At 41.8% G+C, this 20,793-nt stretch overlaps 1 protein-coding gene across 1 annotated transcript; it reads right to left on the reverse strand.

Annotated features, from left to right (window-relative positions):
* Nucleotides 1–4,538: 4,538 nt before the first annotated feature.
* On the reverse strand, nucleotides 4,539–17,060 carry LOC123443885 (N-terminal acetyltransferase A complex auxiliary subunit NAA15). The gene is made up of 26 exons (XM_045120430.1): nucleotides 16,852–17,060; nucleotides 15,863–15,941; nucleotides 15,681–15,763; nucleotides 15,430–15,579; nucleotides 14,949–15,064; nucleotides 14,360–14,465; nucleotides 13,409–13,480; nucleotides 13,204–13,319; nucleotides 12,426–12,558; nucleotides 12,102–12,179; nucleotides 11,886–11,939; nucleotides 11,719–11,789; nucleotides 10,358–10,412; nucleotides 10,154–10,249; nucleotides 9,216–9,344; nucleotides 9,005–9,087; nucleotides 8,696–8,926; nucleotides 8,480–8,612; nucleotides 8,295–8,408; nucleotides 8,030–8,161; nucleotides 7,039–7,095; nucleotides 6,097–6,194; nucleotides 5,969–6,027; nucleotides 5,781–5,892; nucleotides 5,597–5,697; nucleotides 4,539–5,355 (listed from the first exon to the last, which is right to left on the reverse strand). Exons 1-26 carry the CDS (start codon nucleotides 16,900–16,902, stop codon nucleotides 5,153–5,155), a joined length of 2,712 nt encoding a protein of 903 aa, XP_044976365.1. The 5' UTR covers nucleotides 16,903–17,060; the 3' UTR covers nucleotides 4,539–5,152.
* Nucleotides 17,061–20,793: the final 3,733 nt, after the last annotated feature.

Raw genomic sequence — 20,793 nt, forward strand, 5'->3', positions numbered from 1 at the left:
TCTAGCTAACTGCTATTTGATCACCTTAGCTACATGATAGATTTGGCAAGGACCAAGGAGAGAAGAATTGAGAATTGGAAACGAAACGAAACCATATGAGCATATGTTGGCGATATGTTGCTGTATCATCCAAGCCAAAAACTAATGGAGAAGAAACAGAAAATAGGGGAAATGAAGCGAAGGGGGAAGATTGGACAAAGAATTCGATCAACTCATGTGACTCTTTTGCCTTCACTTTGAGGGTAACCTTCTACTTAATCCTCAGATCACATATTCGTGTGTGAATTGAAGAATTACTTCCTGGCTAATGCCACTACTAAATAGAATATGAATATTAATGTTTAAAAGTGGGTTTAAACAATCGGCAATTTGGTATAGCAGTACAAACAAAGTTGTAGAGCATGTGAAGGAGGCCGAAGTATGTAATACTGTTTTTTTCCATTACACGTAAGCAAGTGCATGATGGTTTTGTGAAATAGTTTTATGCCTTTTATTGATACCTGCATCTCTCCGGTTTTACTTGTAGTAGAAACAAATTAGTCAGTGTGGTTTTCCCATACTTGTGGGGCCTTTAAATTTTCTCTTTGCTCAATATATTTTCTTGATTGTTGTATCCATGCAATATTAATCAAAAATCTATATTTCAGCTAGATTTTGTTTATTAGGTTTTAGATGGTTTTAGGACATCAAATCCGTCTTCTTGGCCGCGGGACATCACTGACGGCGCACGCCTCCTTGATAGCGCTGGTGGATTTATACGAACATGAGGGAGGGTGTCGGGGCACGGAGCGGTGCGGGATGGTTGGCGGGGGACTCCTCCTTGTCAGTCTGTAAAAAAGTATGATGTGAAAGAGAGAAGGCGCCATGGTGAAGGTGAGGTGAGCGTCATACGGTTTTAAAGCATAGAGCTCTAGAGAGAAACGTAGTTTAAAGGGTAGGGTCCAACGGGAAAATTAAAGGGTGCGTCGTGGATGGCTTTTTAATGTTGGACCGCATATCCAAGATAACATGACAGATAGATCGAACAAATCAATGGCGACCCTGGTGTATGGCTAGAGAGGCAATGGTCCAGGGCCCAGGCCGGAAGGGGGGCATGACTTAGTATACATGTCTAATATAGCAGCAAAAAGTTTTGTAGGGAAAATTTGACAGAGAAAAAAAAAGATGGGCTAGGCCCGATTGTCTTTGCAGATAGCAGCAATTAGCAAAGGGTCGCGAGGCACGTACGAGTGTGTGAATCAAATCAATCTGAAGCTCAGGGATCGTTTGCACACATGTACACGTCTCGGCCGATCATTGTCGCCCCTTGATGCGCATTGTTAGAAATAGGTCTAACTGCCATAGGCAGTTATTAGTAGTGCCCAAAGTCTGTACGGACGTCTATTCATGTATAGACGCCTTTTCATCCCGAACAGGCTCCTCTCCTGTAACCGATGCCTCCAACAGGTGCCTCTTCTTTGTAAACCGACATCTGAAGAGTCGGGATCACCCGTATATATACCCCATGTTGATGATCAATAAAACAACAGTTCATTCATTGACTTTTACTTATAATACGTTATCATGCACTAGGTTCTACCGAGAGCAATCACCGGAGAGCAATCACCGGAGACAAGGAAGGAAGGAACGGACAGGGAAAGATTTCTACGGGAGTTAAATCCAATGAAGGAGGAAATGTGCCTTGTGGACAGTGGCACCACAAACTCTATACTTAGGGAAGTAAAGTATTTCCAAACTCTTACAAAGTTGAATGGAGATATTTTAACAATCGTTGGACGCGGTGCGGTAATTGTTGGCACTGGACGTGCCATATTTACCCTCCCTATGTTCAACTCGTACCCTCATAGGTTATAGAGATATCCGTAAAAATGGTTTCTACATCGAAACTCATGAAGAAAATAAAGAGGAATATCTCCTCTTTACCAAAAATCACGGATATGGCAAACGAATATTTGAGAAAATTCCCTCTTTGTCATCAGGATTGTACTACACTTACATAAAACCCGTAGAACACATTGCGTATAAGGTAATTTTTTAAAATGTAAATGCATTTCAAACTTGGCATGATCGCCTTGGTCATCCCGGTATCGGAATGATGAGGAAAATTATCTGCAATTCCAATGGTCATGACTTGAATGAAGCTAAATTCCCACAATCTTCGGATTTTATGTGCTACTGGGAAACTCATTTTAAGACCCTCATATCTTAAAATTCAAGGAGAACCACTCCAATTCCTTGAACGAATTCAAGACGATATTTGTGGTCCTATCCAACCATTATCTGGACCTCTTAGGTATTTCATGGTTCTAATTGACGCATCTACACGATGGTCTCACGTGTGTCTATTATCCACACGAAATCATGCATTTACCAAAATAATGAAACAAGTAATTAAATTACAAGCTCATTATCCTGAAAATTGAATTAAGTCAATTTGAATGGACAACGCTGCTGAATTTTCCTCACGTGCCTTCAATGATTATTGCATAGCCCTAGGAATCAAAGTTCAGCACTTGGTCCCATATGTCCACACACAAAATGGATAGGCAGAGTCTCTAATTAAGAGAATTAAGCTCATTGCGCGACCCTTGCTAATGAATTGCAACTTACCAACTTCATGTTGGGGTCACGCAGTTTTACACGCTCCTGACTTAATTCAATTGCGACCAACTGCATCTCACAGCACTTCCCCTCTGCAATTAGTACGTGAAAATCTACCAAATATTTCCTATCTGCGTAAATTCGGATGCGCCATATATGTGCCCATCTCACCACCGCAGCGTACATCCATGGGCCCACATAGGAAATTGGGGATCTATGTGAGGTACAAATCACCGTCGATAATCAAGTACCTTGAACCCCTCACTCGGGATCTATTCACAGCCCGTCACGCTGACTGCATTTTTAATGAGGAACATTTCCCGGCATTAGGGGGAGACATCAAGTACCAAAAAGAATGCCCGAAAATCGATTGGAATGTCCAAGGCATTTCCTCCTCTGACCCACGTACTCAAAAAACTGAACTTTAAGTTTGGAAAATAATTAATTTGCAACATATTACAAATAACCTGCCAGATTCATTTACTGACTATAAAGGAGTTACAAAATCCTACAATCCTACCAGAAATGCGTCCGAAAGAGTGGAGGTACCAACAAAAACCACTCAACCCTCTGTTCAAAGGAAGAGGGGGAGAAATACGACCAGAGAACGGGACTCAGCTTCTCGCAAGCAACAAAGGAAACAGAGGAAGAAACCCTCTGAACTAGTATAAATGTAAATCAACCTAGCGTTGATAATAATCAAATGGATAATGAACACCCAGTGAAAGAACGACCTCCACAACCTAGCTCAGTTGTGCACTCAATGACTGGAACATCGGTAAACCCTCACTCAATCGTATTGGCAAATCACGAAAGTCAATAAAGGAGGAGTGTTAGAAATAGGTCTAACTGCCATAGGCCGTTATTAATAGTGCCCAAAGTCTGTACGGACGTCTATTCATGTATAGACGTCTGTTCACCCCGAACAGGCGCCTCTCCTGTAACCGACGCCTCCAACAAGCGCCTCTTCTTTGTAAACCGACATCTGAAGAGTCGGGATCACCTGTATATATACCCCATGTTGATGATCAATAAAACAACAGTTCATTCATTGACTTTTACTTATACTACGCATGACAGACCGCGAGCCTGCTGCTGCGCCGTGCTGGCAACCAGACCATCCGGCATCCAGGCTCCAATGGCATCCTACCATCCAGACTCCGCAAGTTCGTCCAGTCTATCAGAAAAGTTATCCATCCCTCAATTTCAGTGCACGCGAAGTTTCAAAATTCTGATGTATAAATTTCTAATTCAATCTTTCACAAGTACGTATTCATCCATCCTAAAAAAAATTGTACATGTCCAGTGTTTTATTGTATAAATTTCTACAAGACTGGATCCCGAAGGAAAAAAAATCAAAATTTGAGTTAATTATGCCATGTTGGTTTCATTTTTTTAGTCTTTCTGCCGTAATATGACATTGTCCAACAATTATTATAGTCATAAATATCTAAGTAAAAATGTATAGTTAAAAGTTTACTCTTAACATTATGCAAATGATTGTTTTTATCACACACACATACATATATATGGTTTGAGGACTTAGGGCCCATGTCATCAAGCTCGCCCTAGGGTCGGCCCTGCAGACGAACATATGAAAGAGGAATGAATTTCAACCGTGATGACATTCTTAATCATTTATTTCTTTCATTTACTTATATGTCTTATAGTCCATAGCAACGCAGACATTCTACTAGTTTTCCATAATGACATTGCAAGTATTGTAGGTACGCTCACACGAATTAGGAGATGACATTCTTAATCATTTATTTATTAGGAGATGACATTGCAAGTATTGTAGGTACCCTCACACGAATTAGTTTTCCAGAATGACAACGTCAACATGGCACACACCACATGAGATCAAGAGCAAATAATAAAACTACAGATTGATTAACAATTCATCAATTGCATGAAAGCATACTACGCATGCGGAAGAAAAAAAAGCTCACTTAACATTGATAATTATTCATCTGGACGACCGAAATACAATATCGATGTCCAGGATTAACTTGGCTAATTTACATCCATGGGGACCAAAAGTTGCAAAGGTAAGGCAACCCCCAATACACCAACTACTGCAAACAACATGTTCATGGTTCACAAAAGTTTGAGATTAATAACTGTTTTATGCCAAAAATTGTTGTTGTCCAACATGCATGCAGGATGACAACTGCAACAAAAAGAACCACCAGGCAACAAATTCAAGATCGGCTTCGACAAAATAATCGTAACATCCTGTTGCTGCCAAGCAACAAACCATGGCCAAGCCTCATTGTAACTGGGGTGAAAGGTTTTGACCTTCCACCATATGCAAGATGACAACGAAAAGGTACAATCTGGAACAGAGATAATCACCGGAGATTGAAGAGATCTCAGCACCCAATCAATAATATACTCTTCAAATGAATGCATCAAGAAGTTAATCACTGTGCTCAAAACACCTTCTCACTTAGATGTCTTGCCGTGAACTTTGGTTAATTGGACACTGGCTCCAGTTCCAAATATGTTTCTGTTCCAGCTGTAACCAGGCAGCAACTAGTTGGCGCATTTACCTCATGCTAAGGTTGCTCAGATCATCCACAACATGCATGGTCCCATTCAAACTGTGTGCATCTCCCTCCACAATTTTTGCTTGTGGGCTTGGTACATCTCCATTTTCTGGTGAACTCTCGGAAGTAGCATTAATAGCACTTTTCACACCTTCAAAGTAGGTCGAGCATGGAAAATATTCAGCACAGCGTACCTTCCACCCTGCAGAGATGCTGAGGTTAATACTGACAATATAAAATTAACAGTAAGAATCTATTGGCCAGGCATATTATAGCATCCAGCGCAGTTCAGTACTGTAATTAATCGGTTATTCTCAAATATATGTATTTATTTTACCAACCAACATACTATAGCAGCAGAAAGAGAGGTCTTGTCCATTGCCCTCAAAAACATAAAAGTATGGTGAAAACAAGCAATTTGGGCATGCCATATTGAAACTTACTGCTTGCAACATCCTTATCAGCAAAAACAGCATCCAGCAATTTATGAACGTCAATACAATCTTGAATGCCCCATTCCTTAATGGGACCAAGCACACCATTTCTGCAGAAAGTTCAGATGACATAAATACTATGTACACAGCAAGTGAATAAAATCAGAGGCATATTCTTCTTCCATATTTTTACCCTGACGCTGTGTTATTTGTCGAGTCTTCAATTAATTTAATTGCCTGCAGCTTCTTATCCGGCTCCAAGAGGTACATCATTTCAGCTGCAGCTGCTCTGTGTGTCAAAGAAGCTAGCAAAGATCGATTTGAATTAGTAAAATTCTTGGTCAAGAAAAGGTCCATAAACGGAAAAAAGAAGATAATTACCGTTGTGCTTTTCAAGGAAGTTAATATTCACTTCAACAAGAGATTTCCCGTGTAATTGCCTGCAAGAACTCGCTGGTCAAATAAACTGGAGTAAATGCATACTGAAAGATTAATCACCATTTCAGAACCTTAGATCTGGTCGTTCAGCTTCCAGAACGTTCCATATTAATTTCTCAGAATCAGTTCCTGGGGCCGGAAGATTGTTTATCCTGTGGAAGAATCTTATCTGCAAATAAAATAAAGAAAGTTGAATATATTTTCTGCTAACAGTCAGCTCATGATGAAAAAATAAATGAAATATGAACAATATGTATGCATTCCATATTAACACATGTTAAATACACTCCAAGCATAGTAATAGTAATACTAAGAAAGCATCACTAAATTCTCGACAACAAACAATAACCTAAACAGATTAAAAGCTAAAAGGTAACCAGTAGGTCACAGATAGTGGCAATAAACTCCTAGTCATCCATTTAATAAAAGAGGATTCCATTTGTGGTTTAGGCAATTGGTCAACAAACATACTTGGTACATTTCACTGAATTGAACAAGTTATATCCTCCAGAAGAATTTTCACGTTACAAAAGTAACAATTCCTGTAATATAATGGTCATTCCTTAAAGGGCAATTACTCAGCACATCATCTGCAGAGTCTACCCCGGTAAAACATTGTACAGGGTTCCGATCACCAACTTCCTCCGTCCAAACCAAGAGAAGAACTAAGTTCAAAAGGCACTGCTAAATCCAAAGTGCACTCAGCGTTTATGGTCTGACTCCTTGTAGCAATGCAAATAAAAGAATAAACCCCACACAGGTAAACAAACTGTGTTGCCTGTGAAGAATAAAATCAGACCTAGCATAAACTGAGTGCTTCCAAACAAATATGTCAGACTTATAGTGCCAATCTCAGGCTAAGGGAATTTAGATAAATATGCAAAGCCAAGCCAGAGCTCTAGAGAACATGATCTCTGAGGCACTCATAAATAGAAAATGGAAAATAATTTTATGGCATTACATAGAATTATGGTAGAAAAATCCAACTGCAAGGTGCAATTCTGGATACTCACCAAACTTCGGTGACTGTCTGGATTATTTTCGTCCAATTTAATGAGCTGTTTGACCGCCTGTAACAAGAGATAGATAAAGAAAACTAAGAAGGCTATTTAACAAATTAAGATAGTGTATCTAGTTCTAAGTTTTAAATACTACTGCATTTGTTCCTATGTAGGTAAGTTTGTTTGCAGATAAACTTTCCCGTCAAAAAAAAAATGTTTGCAGGTAAGCTTTGTATACCAGAATTGCTCTGATAGAAGTAATGTTAGTACATTTTGTCATAGAAGTCCTGAAATATTAAGAAAAAACTAATATATTGCTGTAAAACCTAATGCTTAAAGGCGGTATATTTAAGAACGTCTTCAACGATCGAAACAATTTCCACTTTAAAACAAAGCACTACACAGAACTTTTAATATGCAGATCACTTGGTTTTCATCTTCCGCAACCCCACATACACCAACTAAGCAATAACGGCAGGTAATTCAATGGCCAAAATGGTATGATCTACATCCGTCCACTTACACATAAAGTACCTAATCGATGCAATGTTATATCCATGTAAACAAAAAATGCACTATTGCAATGATATATTGATATATGCACTGCGCTTGAAAGAGTTAGGAATATTTGTTTGCGACGATATTGCCAGCATGAACTATCAATTAATTCGGCAGTGCTTTATGATCTTCTATATGTGGAAAATGCAAAAAAGAATGGCATAACCTATTACTTGTGTATGTACAGTTTATTTGCATTGGTCAAATTACAACACAGAAGTTGTTACAACATTCTCATAAATAATTTACCGTAAAGAAACATGATGTAGGAAATATTAGCATCAGTCTATGAACAATATAAGTAAAGCAACAGAGGCTCTCTCAATTATAATCAAGAGAGATACCATATCTTAGATTCTTAATGGGTTAAAATTTATTTCCAGCAGAATTGAAGGAGAAACAGAAGACTTGGATATCCCCAAAACTGAGGTGCATAATATCATACCTGAAAAGCAAGTAAAACCTTTTGCTTTCTCATGTTAAGTTCAAATGAAAGTATATGAGTTTCTAATGAATTTGACGAGTTATTCTGCAGAAGCTTCAAATATTTTGTGGCTTCTGCAAGTGGATCTTCAACCTGAAAACAGAAATGCATAAGATAAAGCTTGCATAAAATCAAGACGAAACCACTCAATGGCCTAAAAAGATAAGACTAATGTTTCTAAAAGTACAATACTACGAGTACACCTGATCACACAGAAAATGAATACCTGGACCAATTTTTCACCGTGTGGGTCCAAATCAACTGGCCTTACTTGTTGTTTCTTCCCAGATTTCGAACTGTTGGACGAAGTTGTTTCATCCTCTTGTTTCTCTTCAGCCTCCTGGCGAGATTTAAGGGCAAATTAAGACAGACTTAGCAGTGATACATCTAAAACAAAGTTTTGGAGGTTACTCTTTTAGCTCGAGCTTCTGCCTTCTTCTGTTTTTGCCTCAACTTTTTCCTCTGAGCAGCTGGCAGTTTTGATAACTCGTCATTCTCCTCAGCAGATGATTTTGATGGAGAATCGTGTAATTTCATGTAACACCTACAATTTTTAACAATAGCTTTACAAACATCTCTGAATGAAAGTACAAAATAATTGATAGAGAAGACTATATGAACCATTACCTGATAGCCCCTGCAGCAGCCTTGTGGAAGTATTCATGAGCATGCAAACGATCTTGAAACTTCAGCATAGAGACATATGCCCGAAGTGTCATCTTCCGTAAGCAATATGAATGGAAGTCAAACTGATCTTCAGTCATATCAGTGTAATGTTTTTCAACAGCCAAGAAATTTTTCAGAGCCCGGCCAAGATCACCTTGACGAAAGTAACTCTCGCCAGAAGCAAGTTCATACCTTAAAGAGATCATGGACTTAGAGAGTGAAGAAAAAAAAATAGGAACTTAATAGTGGAGGAGGGAGGGAAGCATGTACCACATGCACTGCATGTCATGGAGATTATTGTGCTGATCTCCATCTTTTGTAAACAAGACAGCAGTCTTCTCAGCTAGCCCGACCTTCACAAGCCGCAAAATAAGCAGTTAAATGTGTAGTGTTTGCTGCCATAAGGTTCACTGATGTAATACTAAAACAGACACCAGCGGAACCATGCAAAAATTGTAGTTGTATTTTTAACTGAATATACCTGATCAGCTTGAAGCATCTGCATTACACACTCGCTATTTAAATAACGATCAGCAAGGTCCATGGACCTAGCTTCATTCGCTAATGCTGCTGCTGCAGAAAAATTGCCCGCATGTTGCAATATATTTCCCTGAAATAAAGCATGTGCATTAGCAGAGTTATTAACAGAGAGTTATGCCATTTAAACACAATGTAGGGTGAAACAAAATAAGAGCATTTACTACCCCCTTCGTTCCATAATATAAAAGGTGCACACGCTTTTCAAGATTTAAGTTTAAACATAGATTTAACCAATGAAATGTGGGTTTTATGTCATAAAAATTTATGCCATTGAATTTGTATCCGAAAGAAGTTCTCAATGGTATAATTTTTCAGTAACATGATTTATGTATTACTAGTCCAATTGATGGTCAAAGTTTTATCTTGAAAAGCGTGTGCACCTTATATTCTGGAATGGAGGGAATATTATTTAGAGGAGGCGAGAAGAGCACAAAAAAGTATGAGTGCAAGACCAGTAGATTGGGGAAAGAAAATTTTGCAGATTGGAAAGGCAAGACAAGAAATGTTAGCAAGGGTAAACAACTCCATTTTTAGGAGAATGCGGCAGAAATATGTAGGCTATTTCATTATTAAAGAGGGGGGTGGGGGGATCCAAAGAAAGACCAAACCAGCAGTGATTACAAAAATGTCAAAAATTAGGATAAAGTGTTATCGTCTAAAACAGCAGGCTATGTACTCAAACTGCAAAAACGTCTTACATTTAAGTTACAGATGTTGTATTAAACTAGCAATTGGAACCAAACGAAACCATTTAAGTAAGAATGAAATTTCAGTCCAAAAGAACTGTGGAATTTTTAGGGAGTCATATATTCGAGAAATAGTGATGCAGCTTAATTGCATACTAAGGAGAACGCATGTGCGCATGGGGAGAGGATGTACCTTTATGGAGTACAAATCAATGACAGTTGGCGTGTGTAAAATGGCCTCATCAATTTTATCCAGAGCAATATCATACTGGCTCCTTCTGTCATAGTGCTGCATCATGACATGCGACAAACATAATGATGCAACTTCAAAAGAAATATTCAAAAATAACTCGGTGGTTAATCAGGTAAAATGCAGGTGTTCACACCAAATGCTAACCTGGGAAACCAACAGCAGAGTCCACATGAGTGTGGATGGAGGTTCCATCTGCGAACTGCAGGAAGAAACAGTTACAGAAATACATGACAGTTTACAGATTAAGTCAAAACTACAGGTTCACGGACAGCTCATAGTAGCAATGGCTAGTGATAACACATGACTACTTTCAAGGAGTATGATAGGTAGCAGGATTTTTTAAGAAGCGGCATGCTTGAAATAGAATGATAGAACACTTTCAAGTTACAATTTGCTGCAAAATTCAAAAAAGCGCTAGGCGTTAATTATATGCGTTCAGCCACCTACTTGCGTTTTTCTAGCTTAGGCACGATTAGGCGAAATTGGGAGCAATTAGGCGTTAGTACTGTAGGATGAAGAAATAAACTAGATGGGCCAGCCTAGCCCATTAAACCACAGGCCCATCTTCATATCCTCCTACTAAAGCTCTTGTATGTGGTGCAGTCCACAGGAAATTTAGGTTTCCTCCTCACCCTCTTCCCCTCGTCCTCTCTCCCTTGCTACACGAGGCTGCTTCTCTCCCTCTTCCTCCGTCCCTTGCCAGAGAAGCTCGATCCCTCGCCAGAGAAGCCTGATCCCTCGCCGGAATTAGTCAATTTGTCGTCGGAGTAGCTGAATCCCTCGTCGGCTAGGATGAATCCTCGCAGGGGAGGTAGAATCCTCGCCGGGGAAATTGATTTCTCGCCTGAGAAACATGATTCCTCGCCGGAGAAACTGATTTCTCGTCGGAGGACCTCGCCGGCCGCTTTTTTGAGCGCCTTGGGCCAAAGCGAGGCGCTAGGCCAACGCTCAGCGCCTAAGCGAGCGCCTAATAGCGCTTTTTTAATCAGGATTGCTGTATTACAGCCGAGAATGGTATGAGCTCTGACAGCATCAAAATTCTGCACAATTTGGCATACATCAACCATACAACTTTTGTTTCTCATGATTCTGTAAGTTGAAATAAGTGAATCATTGTTCCTTGTGCAAGAATGGTTGAGAAGATGCCTTGCAAACAAATCCCTCTAGATACCCCTTCCAGGTGGATTCTAGCTCATTATTTTTTGATTTTTTCATCTTGAAAGACGCCAACTAAGTGATGAGCAGTGTTAATCTAATATTGCAGTAAAAGCACATAAACATATTGTTGTGCTACTAAATAAATGTTTGATTAGTTGACTAAAAAACAAAAATGGTCTCAGTTCGGTACCAAAAAAATTTTAAAACCTGATATCATGTTTTGCCCGATACAGGTGCCAAGCAATAATTTGAATTTCACAGTTTAAGATGAGCTATGATCAATAACACTAATGAGGATATGGGAAGAATGGTAAAACTGAGAATAATGACCAGGCAAAAAGGATTACCTTCCAGGAAAGCATCCCGAAGTCCTAATTGAATCTTCTAGCTTAAGAAACAATTGATCCAATATGTTTGCCTGTTAATGAGTTTCACAATTGTCCCGTAAATGGTTTGTAGCACAAACAAGAGATAAGAAAAAGCAATTGCTGTTGACTAATATAACTTGTGCTACCTTGCCAGGATGCTCATAAAGCGGGCTTAAATCAGAGAAAAGTGACGGCACTCCCTAAAAGATATGGGACACATTACAATCAGTAATAACAATGAGTAACAGCATGCTGCCCAGTAAACCCGATAAAAATCGTAAGGCAATGTTACACACACAGCCAGAGATCACAAGACACCTTCGAGGTACTAGAAACCACCACTTTAAAATTTATATAATTACCTTGGTTAAAAGAGGTCTGACATAATTATCTGCTGCCTCCTGGAATTTCTCACCTTCTAGGAAATCAAGAGGTATGCGCTGTTGCAAAGAGGGTATGAGAAGAACTTAGATTAATGACTTGTCGGTTATATGACCTACTTACAGTCAATATGGATGAGAAAATAACATTTAACTTTGCATGTAAAACAAAATATTATCATGAAAATGCAAAACAAAATGAAGTATGCCTGCATCAAGGGCCGTGTCCAGAAAGGTCTCAGCCATGGATACAAGAACCAAAAACTGATACCGATGCAAATGAGATTACAATTTTAGATGGTTTACCTTAACAGCCGATGACCAACTATATTCTTCCTTGAGTGATTTATATAATGCACTTAATCGTTCAACATCATCAGCGGAATATTGGCCATTTTCACAGTATAGGCCAAGGCACTTCTGCACAGCTATGAGGTACCTGAGTAAAACAGGACAACAACCAATTCTAGAGTATCAGCAGTTGGTTTACTATACCAGCCAGGACTGTATGACATCAGACTTTTAGGTCAAATTTTGTGATAGTTTCCCTTTTATCATGAATGTGTGGCCCTTACTGCATTATGTGGAGATTAATATCACCTGCCGAATCAAAAATACCAACATTCAAGCATACAAGGGTTAGGGTTTAGGTGTGAGCCAATAGCTGAAGAGAGGTTAATCAACTGTATGCAAAGTTTTGCCACACAGAGATTGCGTATGTGGAGGAAGACGATCAATTGTAACCAACATCAAAATGCAGGTACCGTAGTTGGTCGAATTGCTCAATCGGCTAAGATTTTAAATTTGCAACAGGTTACAATAAAATGCTATCTAGGTCACATACATGAAAATACGGTAAGATGGCAATCCACCAAAGCTTCTAAAAACACATCTAGAGATAAAATTGTAAGCTGGTTAAAAAATAATAGCTCCTAAATACAGGTATCATATGAATGACAACAGCACCTACAGGTACCTACTTAGTTGACGAAAAGAACATAACATGTAAACAAAATAGCAGCAAAAGTACATAGACATAAACTACCAACAAAGACGATTGAGAGAATGAGTAGAAGCAACTTACTTGTAGTTATCAGGATTCATAAAAAGGAGGGACCTGTATATTTTCTCTGCCTCATCAAAACGGCCAAGTTTCAACAAAATGCTGGCCATCTGTTCTCTGAATGAGAGCTTATCAACCTAGCAGCCAAAATTCAAGAAGCAAACATGTTAAAAATAATTCTACTTTTTTCCCTTTAAACATGGAAAGATAGTAAGATACAACTTACAATTTTACTCTCCATCTTGTGCATCTCCTGAAGGGCCCTATCCAGCATCCCACATTCCTCAAGCAACGATATCTGTGTTACAATAATAGTAATGAATAGTGAAATAATGTGAGCTATTTCTGAGTTAGAGCATGAAGAAAGCTTTGAAATTAAGGGTGGGGCAAGGGAGGGTTGAAAACAGATAATTATGTAGCACACTGAAACCATGTCCTTCCTCCAGTCACAAGTGACATTTGAGAAATTGGCATGGAAACCACAGCACAACTTTGACCAGTTATTCCATTTTCATTATTTCTGTGAAGGTTAGTGATGGTATAGTTATGAAGGATTGTTTTTAGACTACAGACATATCACCTCCATATGTTCAACGTAAATGTTCATAAAGATATTGAGAACTGAAGTTAGCATTATGTATTCTTTGCTTGATGAGGTAAGAAAAGGTAATTTAGACAACAAACTATATCTAGCATGAGGAAGTGGGGGTAAAGTAATACTCCCTCTGTACCATAATACTTGTTGTTGGAGAGAACTAGTCTAGTTCTCCCCAACAACAAGTATTTAGGAACAGATGGAGTAGAACTTACATAATGCACGCAGAAAGAACGTTATGCCAAAAATACTAATAAGTTCGACATGTAAAGAAAATCCAGATGGGAGAAGATTAAGAACATAGCAAAAAAAAACAGCCAGGTTCAAAGAGATGGGCAGCAAGTAGTACCGTAGCGTCAAGATTACAGAATGCTTATAAACCATTCCAAAGATTTTTCTTTTACAGCACTATGTCAGCAATTACATACAGGTTTAACAATAACCAGACCATGATATGACAAACACATATGATGCTATTGATATCTGATCTGTCGGGAATAAGAGTTCACTGTACGCTTAAAGTAAACCAATACATTGTTACTGGCACTGCAATGCCGGCTCAGAAAAGGGAGAGAAGTGTACCTTATACAAAAGCATTTCACCATGTTCATATCGCTCATTTTCTGGGGGATAATCATCTTCCAGTGTCCCCTCATATGCCTCCAGTACTTCTATTGCCTTTGAAGAGCTACAGGTGGGTCACAGAAACAACGATATTAGAGGTGAGTTTTCGTATCATGGAGGTTACAGCCTGCCATACATGCAATAGTACACAGCTTGTGAATAACGATGTGAGAAAATCCTCACAGCTGATATAGCAAGAAGGTAAGACAAAAAGATACTACTATTGATCTGCCAAAAAAATACACATGTGGCATTACGTGCATTCATTATGCTATGATGTTTTGGCACCAATTCAATAAATGATGCATTATAGGCAGCCACGTGATAAAAGTCGGCCCATACTTAATGCTGACCATGTGGCAGATCACACAAGATCTTACTAAGAATTCAAAAGAGGTTCAAAGTCTGGTACTGGAATTTTATCATTCGATGTTTAACATATGAATTGAGGTGGAGTCCAAGGCCCTATTTGCTCAATTGCTCATATGATTTAATGGTTTAATTGATTGATCTAGATCGACTCAACATAACCAAGAAAGTGGCATACTTGGAACTCAAATGATGAGATACAGCAAAGCCAATCCAGTTCATACGGTGGTTTGGCTTTAATGTCAGAAGCTGTTGTCTAGTCTCAACAAAGCCAGACAAGTCCCTCATTTGCGCCTGTGAAAAAGAAAAAGTAAGATTCATTCATTGGAAGGCAGAAAACCTTTATTTATAACACATCATATCACTGAAATACAAGTTTCATTGAATGTTAGGAGTGCCATGTAATGTTACCAATACTGATACCAAAAAAAAATCTCCAACACAAAAGTTGGTTTCACTTATCCAGTACTAAGACCTCGATAAAATCAAATGCTTGGAATACAAAAATGTGCACATGCTTATTGGCCAAGTCATCAATGATGAACAATAGATGAAGCATTACATGAGGAAGAAAAAGTTAAGTTGAATGCAGCTGTATGTTAGGTGAGAATTGGTTTACCCAGAAAATAGGGGGGAAAGCAATGGCTTCTTGTACCAACCTGGAGAAGTGACAAGTCACGCAAAATTTCAATATTGTCTGGATCAATCCTCAAAGCATTTCTGTAACATTTTATAGCTTCTCTGTATTCTCTATCTGATCTGTAAAGCAAACCATAGACATGCCAGCACACATGACTCTTCAGATCATTCTGCAAATATTTAATTCGATCCATACATATTAGTTACATTTTTATAATCAACTTAGTCGTCACAGAACAAAATTTGGACTAAATCCGTTGTGATTAAGAACCTTCAATCCACGGCGAACAAGCTCGTATGCTTCAGATTTCCGATCCATGCAATTTAGTGTCAAACCTTTCATCGATAAAGTTTCTACAAAAAACAAGACAAAGTAGTACGCGGTCAGAGGAGGCTGCAGGGAGCAAGAGAATAACACAAAAGGTTGAACAAATCAAATGCTATCTTTCTGACCTCCATGTTCAGGGAACTTCTTTAATATGGAATCTGCGGCCTTCAACCCTTTCTTATACTGCTTAGTTTCATATGATTTCTGTGTATGCAAACATAAAAACATCAGAAACTTGGGAGTACAGAATGTTAAGAGGTGGGCATGCCAGTCATGCCACAATAGTTAGACATGCAATCCCGGTATGAAGCAGTCATGGAAGACTCGAAAGTTGCACTGTCTGCATGTCTACGGTGCAAATTATTGTAACTTTTAACGGTTCTACAAAAGTGTTAGCAGAAATACACTCAAATGATCAAAACACTAAACAAGAAGCCCCAGCAACTATAAAATGTTCAAATGATGTGTCTCATACGAGTTCACCTCCTGCGTAGTGTTACTATAAAAGGTTCGACAGGCCAATATAGTAACACTCCAACCGGCGGCCAGTCTTGGCCTTTCAACTATCACCGAATGCTACTGGACAATGTTAAGATGCAAGTCCACGTGACAAGATAACATTTATTAACATGAAACTACGAGGAGGAGTTGATGCCAGATTAGATATAACATGACACTGAATTCACTACTATGATTTTGAACTACAGATATCAATAAGGTCGAAAAAACATGATATATTTGGCTTCTAGCACCAGCAACTTCACGAATTCAGCCTTGCAGGGTAAAGCACAGGTCGAGCCCAGACCGCGAAGCAAACTAACCACTCTACTGGCGAAACGACCGTCTCCCAAGCAACAGCTTCTCTGAGACACCTATACTGATCTAACCCTCGCAAATCAAAGCTTCACCTCGGCCCGATACCAACCTAGCGACCCGAGCAATCACCTGGGCAACAAAAGCCCTGCGACGGCCACTCCCCTAGAGCATCGCCAATCGCTCGGCTGCATCCAGACTGCCGAATCGAGCGGAGCGCGGTCACGGAGCAGCGGGTTCAGAGGCCGAACAGATCGATTCGAGTAGCGGGGGGGGGGGGGGGGGGGGGGGGGGTGCTTACGACGATGACTTTGAAGAGGTTGGCCTCCTTGGCCGGGAGCGAGGAACCCATGGCTGCGGCGGCGCGGCGAGGCGAGGCGAGGCGGAGCGAACCCTAGGGGGCGGGGGTGAGGAGAGGGTTTTGGAGCCGCGAGGCGGCGGGTGGACTGTCTAAGTTGTGGTGTGGTGCGTGCGTGGCCGCTTCGGCCGCAAGGAACCCTACCCGTCTCTTGTGTCGCTGGAAGCAACGATGACCCGACGCGAGACTTTTTTTTAGAGAACCACACGTTTCATTAATCGAAAAACAAGTTACAATAAACAACACATGTAAAAACTAAAAGATAAATCGGGATAAAATGATTATCCTGAATTTGTAGATAAAAATCTAAGAGATCAAGAAATACAAAACGATTCCTATGATTTCCTGCAACCACCATAGCGAACGGCCGCCGCCCAACTCCAGCGCCGCCGAGGCGAACGCCGGAAGAGACGCCGAGCCTCCACCATTCCAAGATCAGAGAAAGCACCATCGCCAACAGGCCCGCTACACGCAGCAAGGCACATGTCGCTGTGGCACGTCGACCGGGGGACGTCCCCGTGCTGTCTTGGATCAAGATTTGTCGCCTCCCACCAACAAAGTTGGAGAGGAACGGCAGATCCACCACCTTCGGACCGACATCCTCGCTCCAGAAGAACCACCTCGCCCCGGCCGCCAGCGTCGTCACGAATAACCACGAACGCCAGCGACACACCGAGAAACTGATCTCGCCAGATCTGAAGAACGACGAGAAGACCAAGCCGCCGATCTGAAGGACCGAGCAGCACACGTTGCCATCAACTCCAAGACGCCGCCGTGAAGGTCGTCGTCAGTGTGGGAATAGAGTTTAGGCAGATTTATTTGACCGGACGCCGCTCCCACCACTCCAACGGCGTCCCAAGAAAACACTAGACCAACCCTAACAACAAGCCGGCGTCGCAGCGCCGTTGCAGCGCCATGGTCCCCACCTCCTCACGTCGCCAGAGTGGGCAACGGAGGAGGCAGGGACCGGTGGCGGCCGGTGTCGTTGGGGCAGTTCCTGGCGATCGCTTCTAGCGGGAGCGGTTCGTTCCGTGAGCGTCTGGAGTCAGAGCGTACACCCGACGCGAGACTTGTACATGGATTTAACTGTGTGTTTTCCCTTTAAAGAAAAAATGTGTGTTCTTGTTTGTTTTTTGAATCAGTGACCTTTATTGATGCTTTGTCAGGATTGCCATCACTAGTGTATATACCAACATAGCAAAAATGTCAGGATACACATGAATGTTCTATGATGGAAGAAGTACCTTAGCTATCATTTGTTTATTCAGCATAAATAGATCTGGACATCTCATAACAGAACAACCATGCACCTGCTGCAAGAATCAACGTTCCTTTATGCAATTAGACTTTTGAAGATATACTGAAGTCAAAAGATCAGCTAGGCTGCTCGACAGCATTGCAGACATATGAGTATGTGTGTGCCCACTCTTTCCTCCCCCACGTTCACGTCCTGCCCCTTCTATGGTCATGAGCGAACGCATGAAAGCCAAAAGCGAGGTGTTAGCATACATCAGAGATCTGACGTAGAGAAAGAGAAAAAAAAGTCAGAGGCAACTCACCAAATAGGATGGATATAAGAGGGTAGTGGCAGCAGCCTCCACGGCGTGAGGTTGCTCCGTTACACCTCGAGTGGGCTTATGGCGAGTCGAGATACGGCCACGAAGAGGTGCTGGAGTCGGGGACGTGGCCGAAGCAAGAGAGGGGAGAGAGCGAGGTAAGCAGGATCGACAGAGCCACAAAGGGGTGCTAGGGAGAGGAGGGAGGTGGTGTTGCGGCGTCGCCGACGGAGGAGTGGCGTCAGGGGAGAGGCCTGGTCGGAGGGCCTTGTGCTATTGAGGGAGGTTGGGATGGACCACGCCGACGATGGTCGACGACGGACGGGGAGCCGGCCGGCGGCGGATGGGGCGGCGAGGATGGTCAACGGCGGACGGGTGCGCCGGCCAGCGGCGGTTGTGGGGCAGCGAGGATGGTCCAGTGGTGGGTAGAGGCGATGGCGGCGGACGCTCCCTTTCTCCATGCCTCTCTTCCCGTCTCTCTCTCGAAAAAAGGAAGGAGTGAGCGATAGGCGGTGGGTTGGGCCCTGATCGAGATATTTCCTTTGCCCTCAGCGATGACCCAGAGGAGCAGTAAAAAAATTCTAATGCTAGAAAACCGGACTGAACGGAATGGAAAACCAGTCATACATGTCGCTGGTGGAGGAATCCTCGCCTATAACTGAGATTGCACGGGAGGGTTGCTTGCTTAGTAGCTTTAAAACAATAGTATATGTTGCAGAACGTCAGCGAAACAAGATGAAATCCAGTTCACCCAAAGGCACATCTTTCTAGCCTTACTTGTCGTTTAGCACAGACCGCTTAGTTTCCATCCCGACTAATAAATCCAATTGAATTTTAACCAAAAAGATAATAATATGTCATACAACTATGTTATTGGCTTCGACCATTTGTCGTCAGACATCTCTCAAGATGAAAGACTCATTCTAACCTACTAGTTGAACTTTTCACTAACAAGCACAAATAGGTGTTCTTATAAGTCTTACCAAACGATCTCACAACCCCTTGAAGCGATCCTTTAATAGAAAGGTCGAACATATGCACATGTTTGCCTACATGATGGCATCTTCAACGGCGGCCCGTAAATTTCCTCTCACATCTGCGGACACGGGGCTAGTCCGGGACACTTATGCCGGAGGTTGTCATCCAACGCTATTCGATATATGTCCACTGATAAAGGGCAATCTGAAATTCAAATTTAGCCCGATCCACATAGCGCGCCGCATCACACCATCGACAGATAACATGCCCTGATCACATCCAAACAAAGACAAGTATGTTTAGTTTTGACGAAAAAGGGTTTCCACCGCTTTGTTTTACGAAGCAACCAACACCAATACAGCCAATGATAGGTGCTGAGGCGGAAGCAGCACAGTCACACCCAAAAGAAACGAGAGAGAAAATACAAAAGAAACAAATGCTGACAACGGCGAATCAACAAAAATGGAGAAGCCTCGCGACCACTGGGCCCACCGAAGATCTCCCACCAAGCTCCTAGATTCCGAAGCGCTCGTACCAATCAACACCTCCAAGACGGGATGCGACGATGACGACGTTGTTGCTACCCCCGACGCCCTCTAGGAAGGTCCGACGGCACCCTCAGGCGCCACCGCGTCGGTGTCGTCCTGGACGACAGGGATTTCTCCTGATCCCAATCCTCACCTCGGGAGCGACGGAGCCCGCCATCATACCGACCACCACCCACGCCAACACAACCTAGAAGCTTCCCACGCCATCTCACCGAAGCTAATACACGAGGCATGAAGGAAAGAGATGCACCCAAGTTGGAAACCAGGAGCAGCAGCACCGTAGACACGCGGGAGGGACCGACCTCCGCCACCGAGGTAGTAGCCGACCAGACGTAGCAGCAGAGGCATAATAGTCTCGCGGGCCCGCATGTCCGCCAGGCCGTGAAGGGGCCCATGAAGCACCCGTCGTCGTGATGCAATAGGCGCGACATGGCTCCGTTGATCCACGTCCGAGCAAGATCACATCTCCATTTGACAAAAGCGACACCGTGTGAGGACCGAACTAGCCCGCCTAAAACCCAGATGGGGTCCAAGGGTCCAGATCTAGACCGGGGGCAATGCACCGGACCAGTACACGTGCGGCCACTACCTCGTTGTCAAGGGGCAGCTCCACCGCGGACAAGCCACCCGGAGATCACCGCACCGCCTACCGACCAAGGAGCACCGCCATCCGGACGCACCCTGATACGTCTCCAACGTATCTATAATTTTTTATTGTTCCATGCTATTATATTATCATTCTAGGATACCTTTTGAGTAATTATTTACCAATTTATATTATTTTTAGCACTGACCTATTGACC

This window comes from Hordeum vulgare, chromosome 3H (genome assembly GCF_904849725.1).
Source record: "Hordeum vulgare subsp. vulgare chromosome 3H, MorexV3_pseudomolecules_assembly, whole genome shotgun sequence".
In the NCBI taxonomy this organism is placed as follows: Eukaryota; Viridiplantae; Streptophyta; class Magnoliopsida; order Poales; family Poaceae; genus Hordeum; species Hordeum vulgare.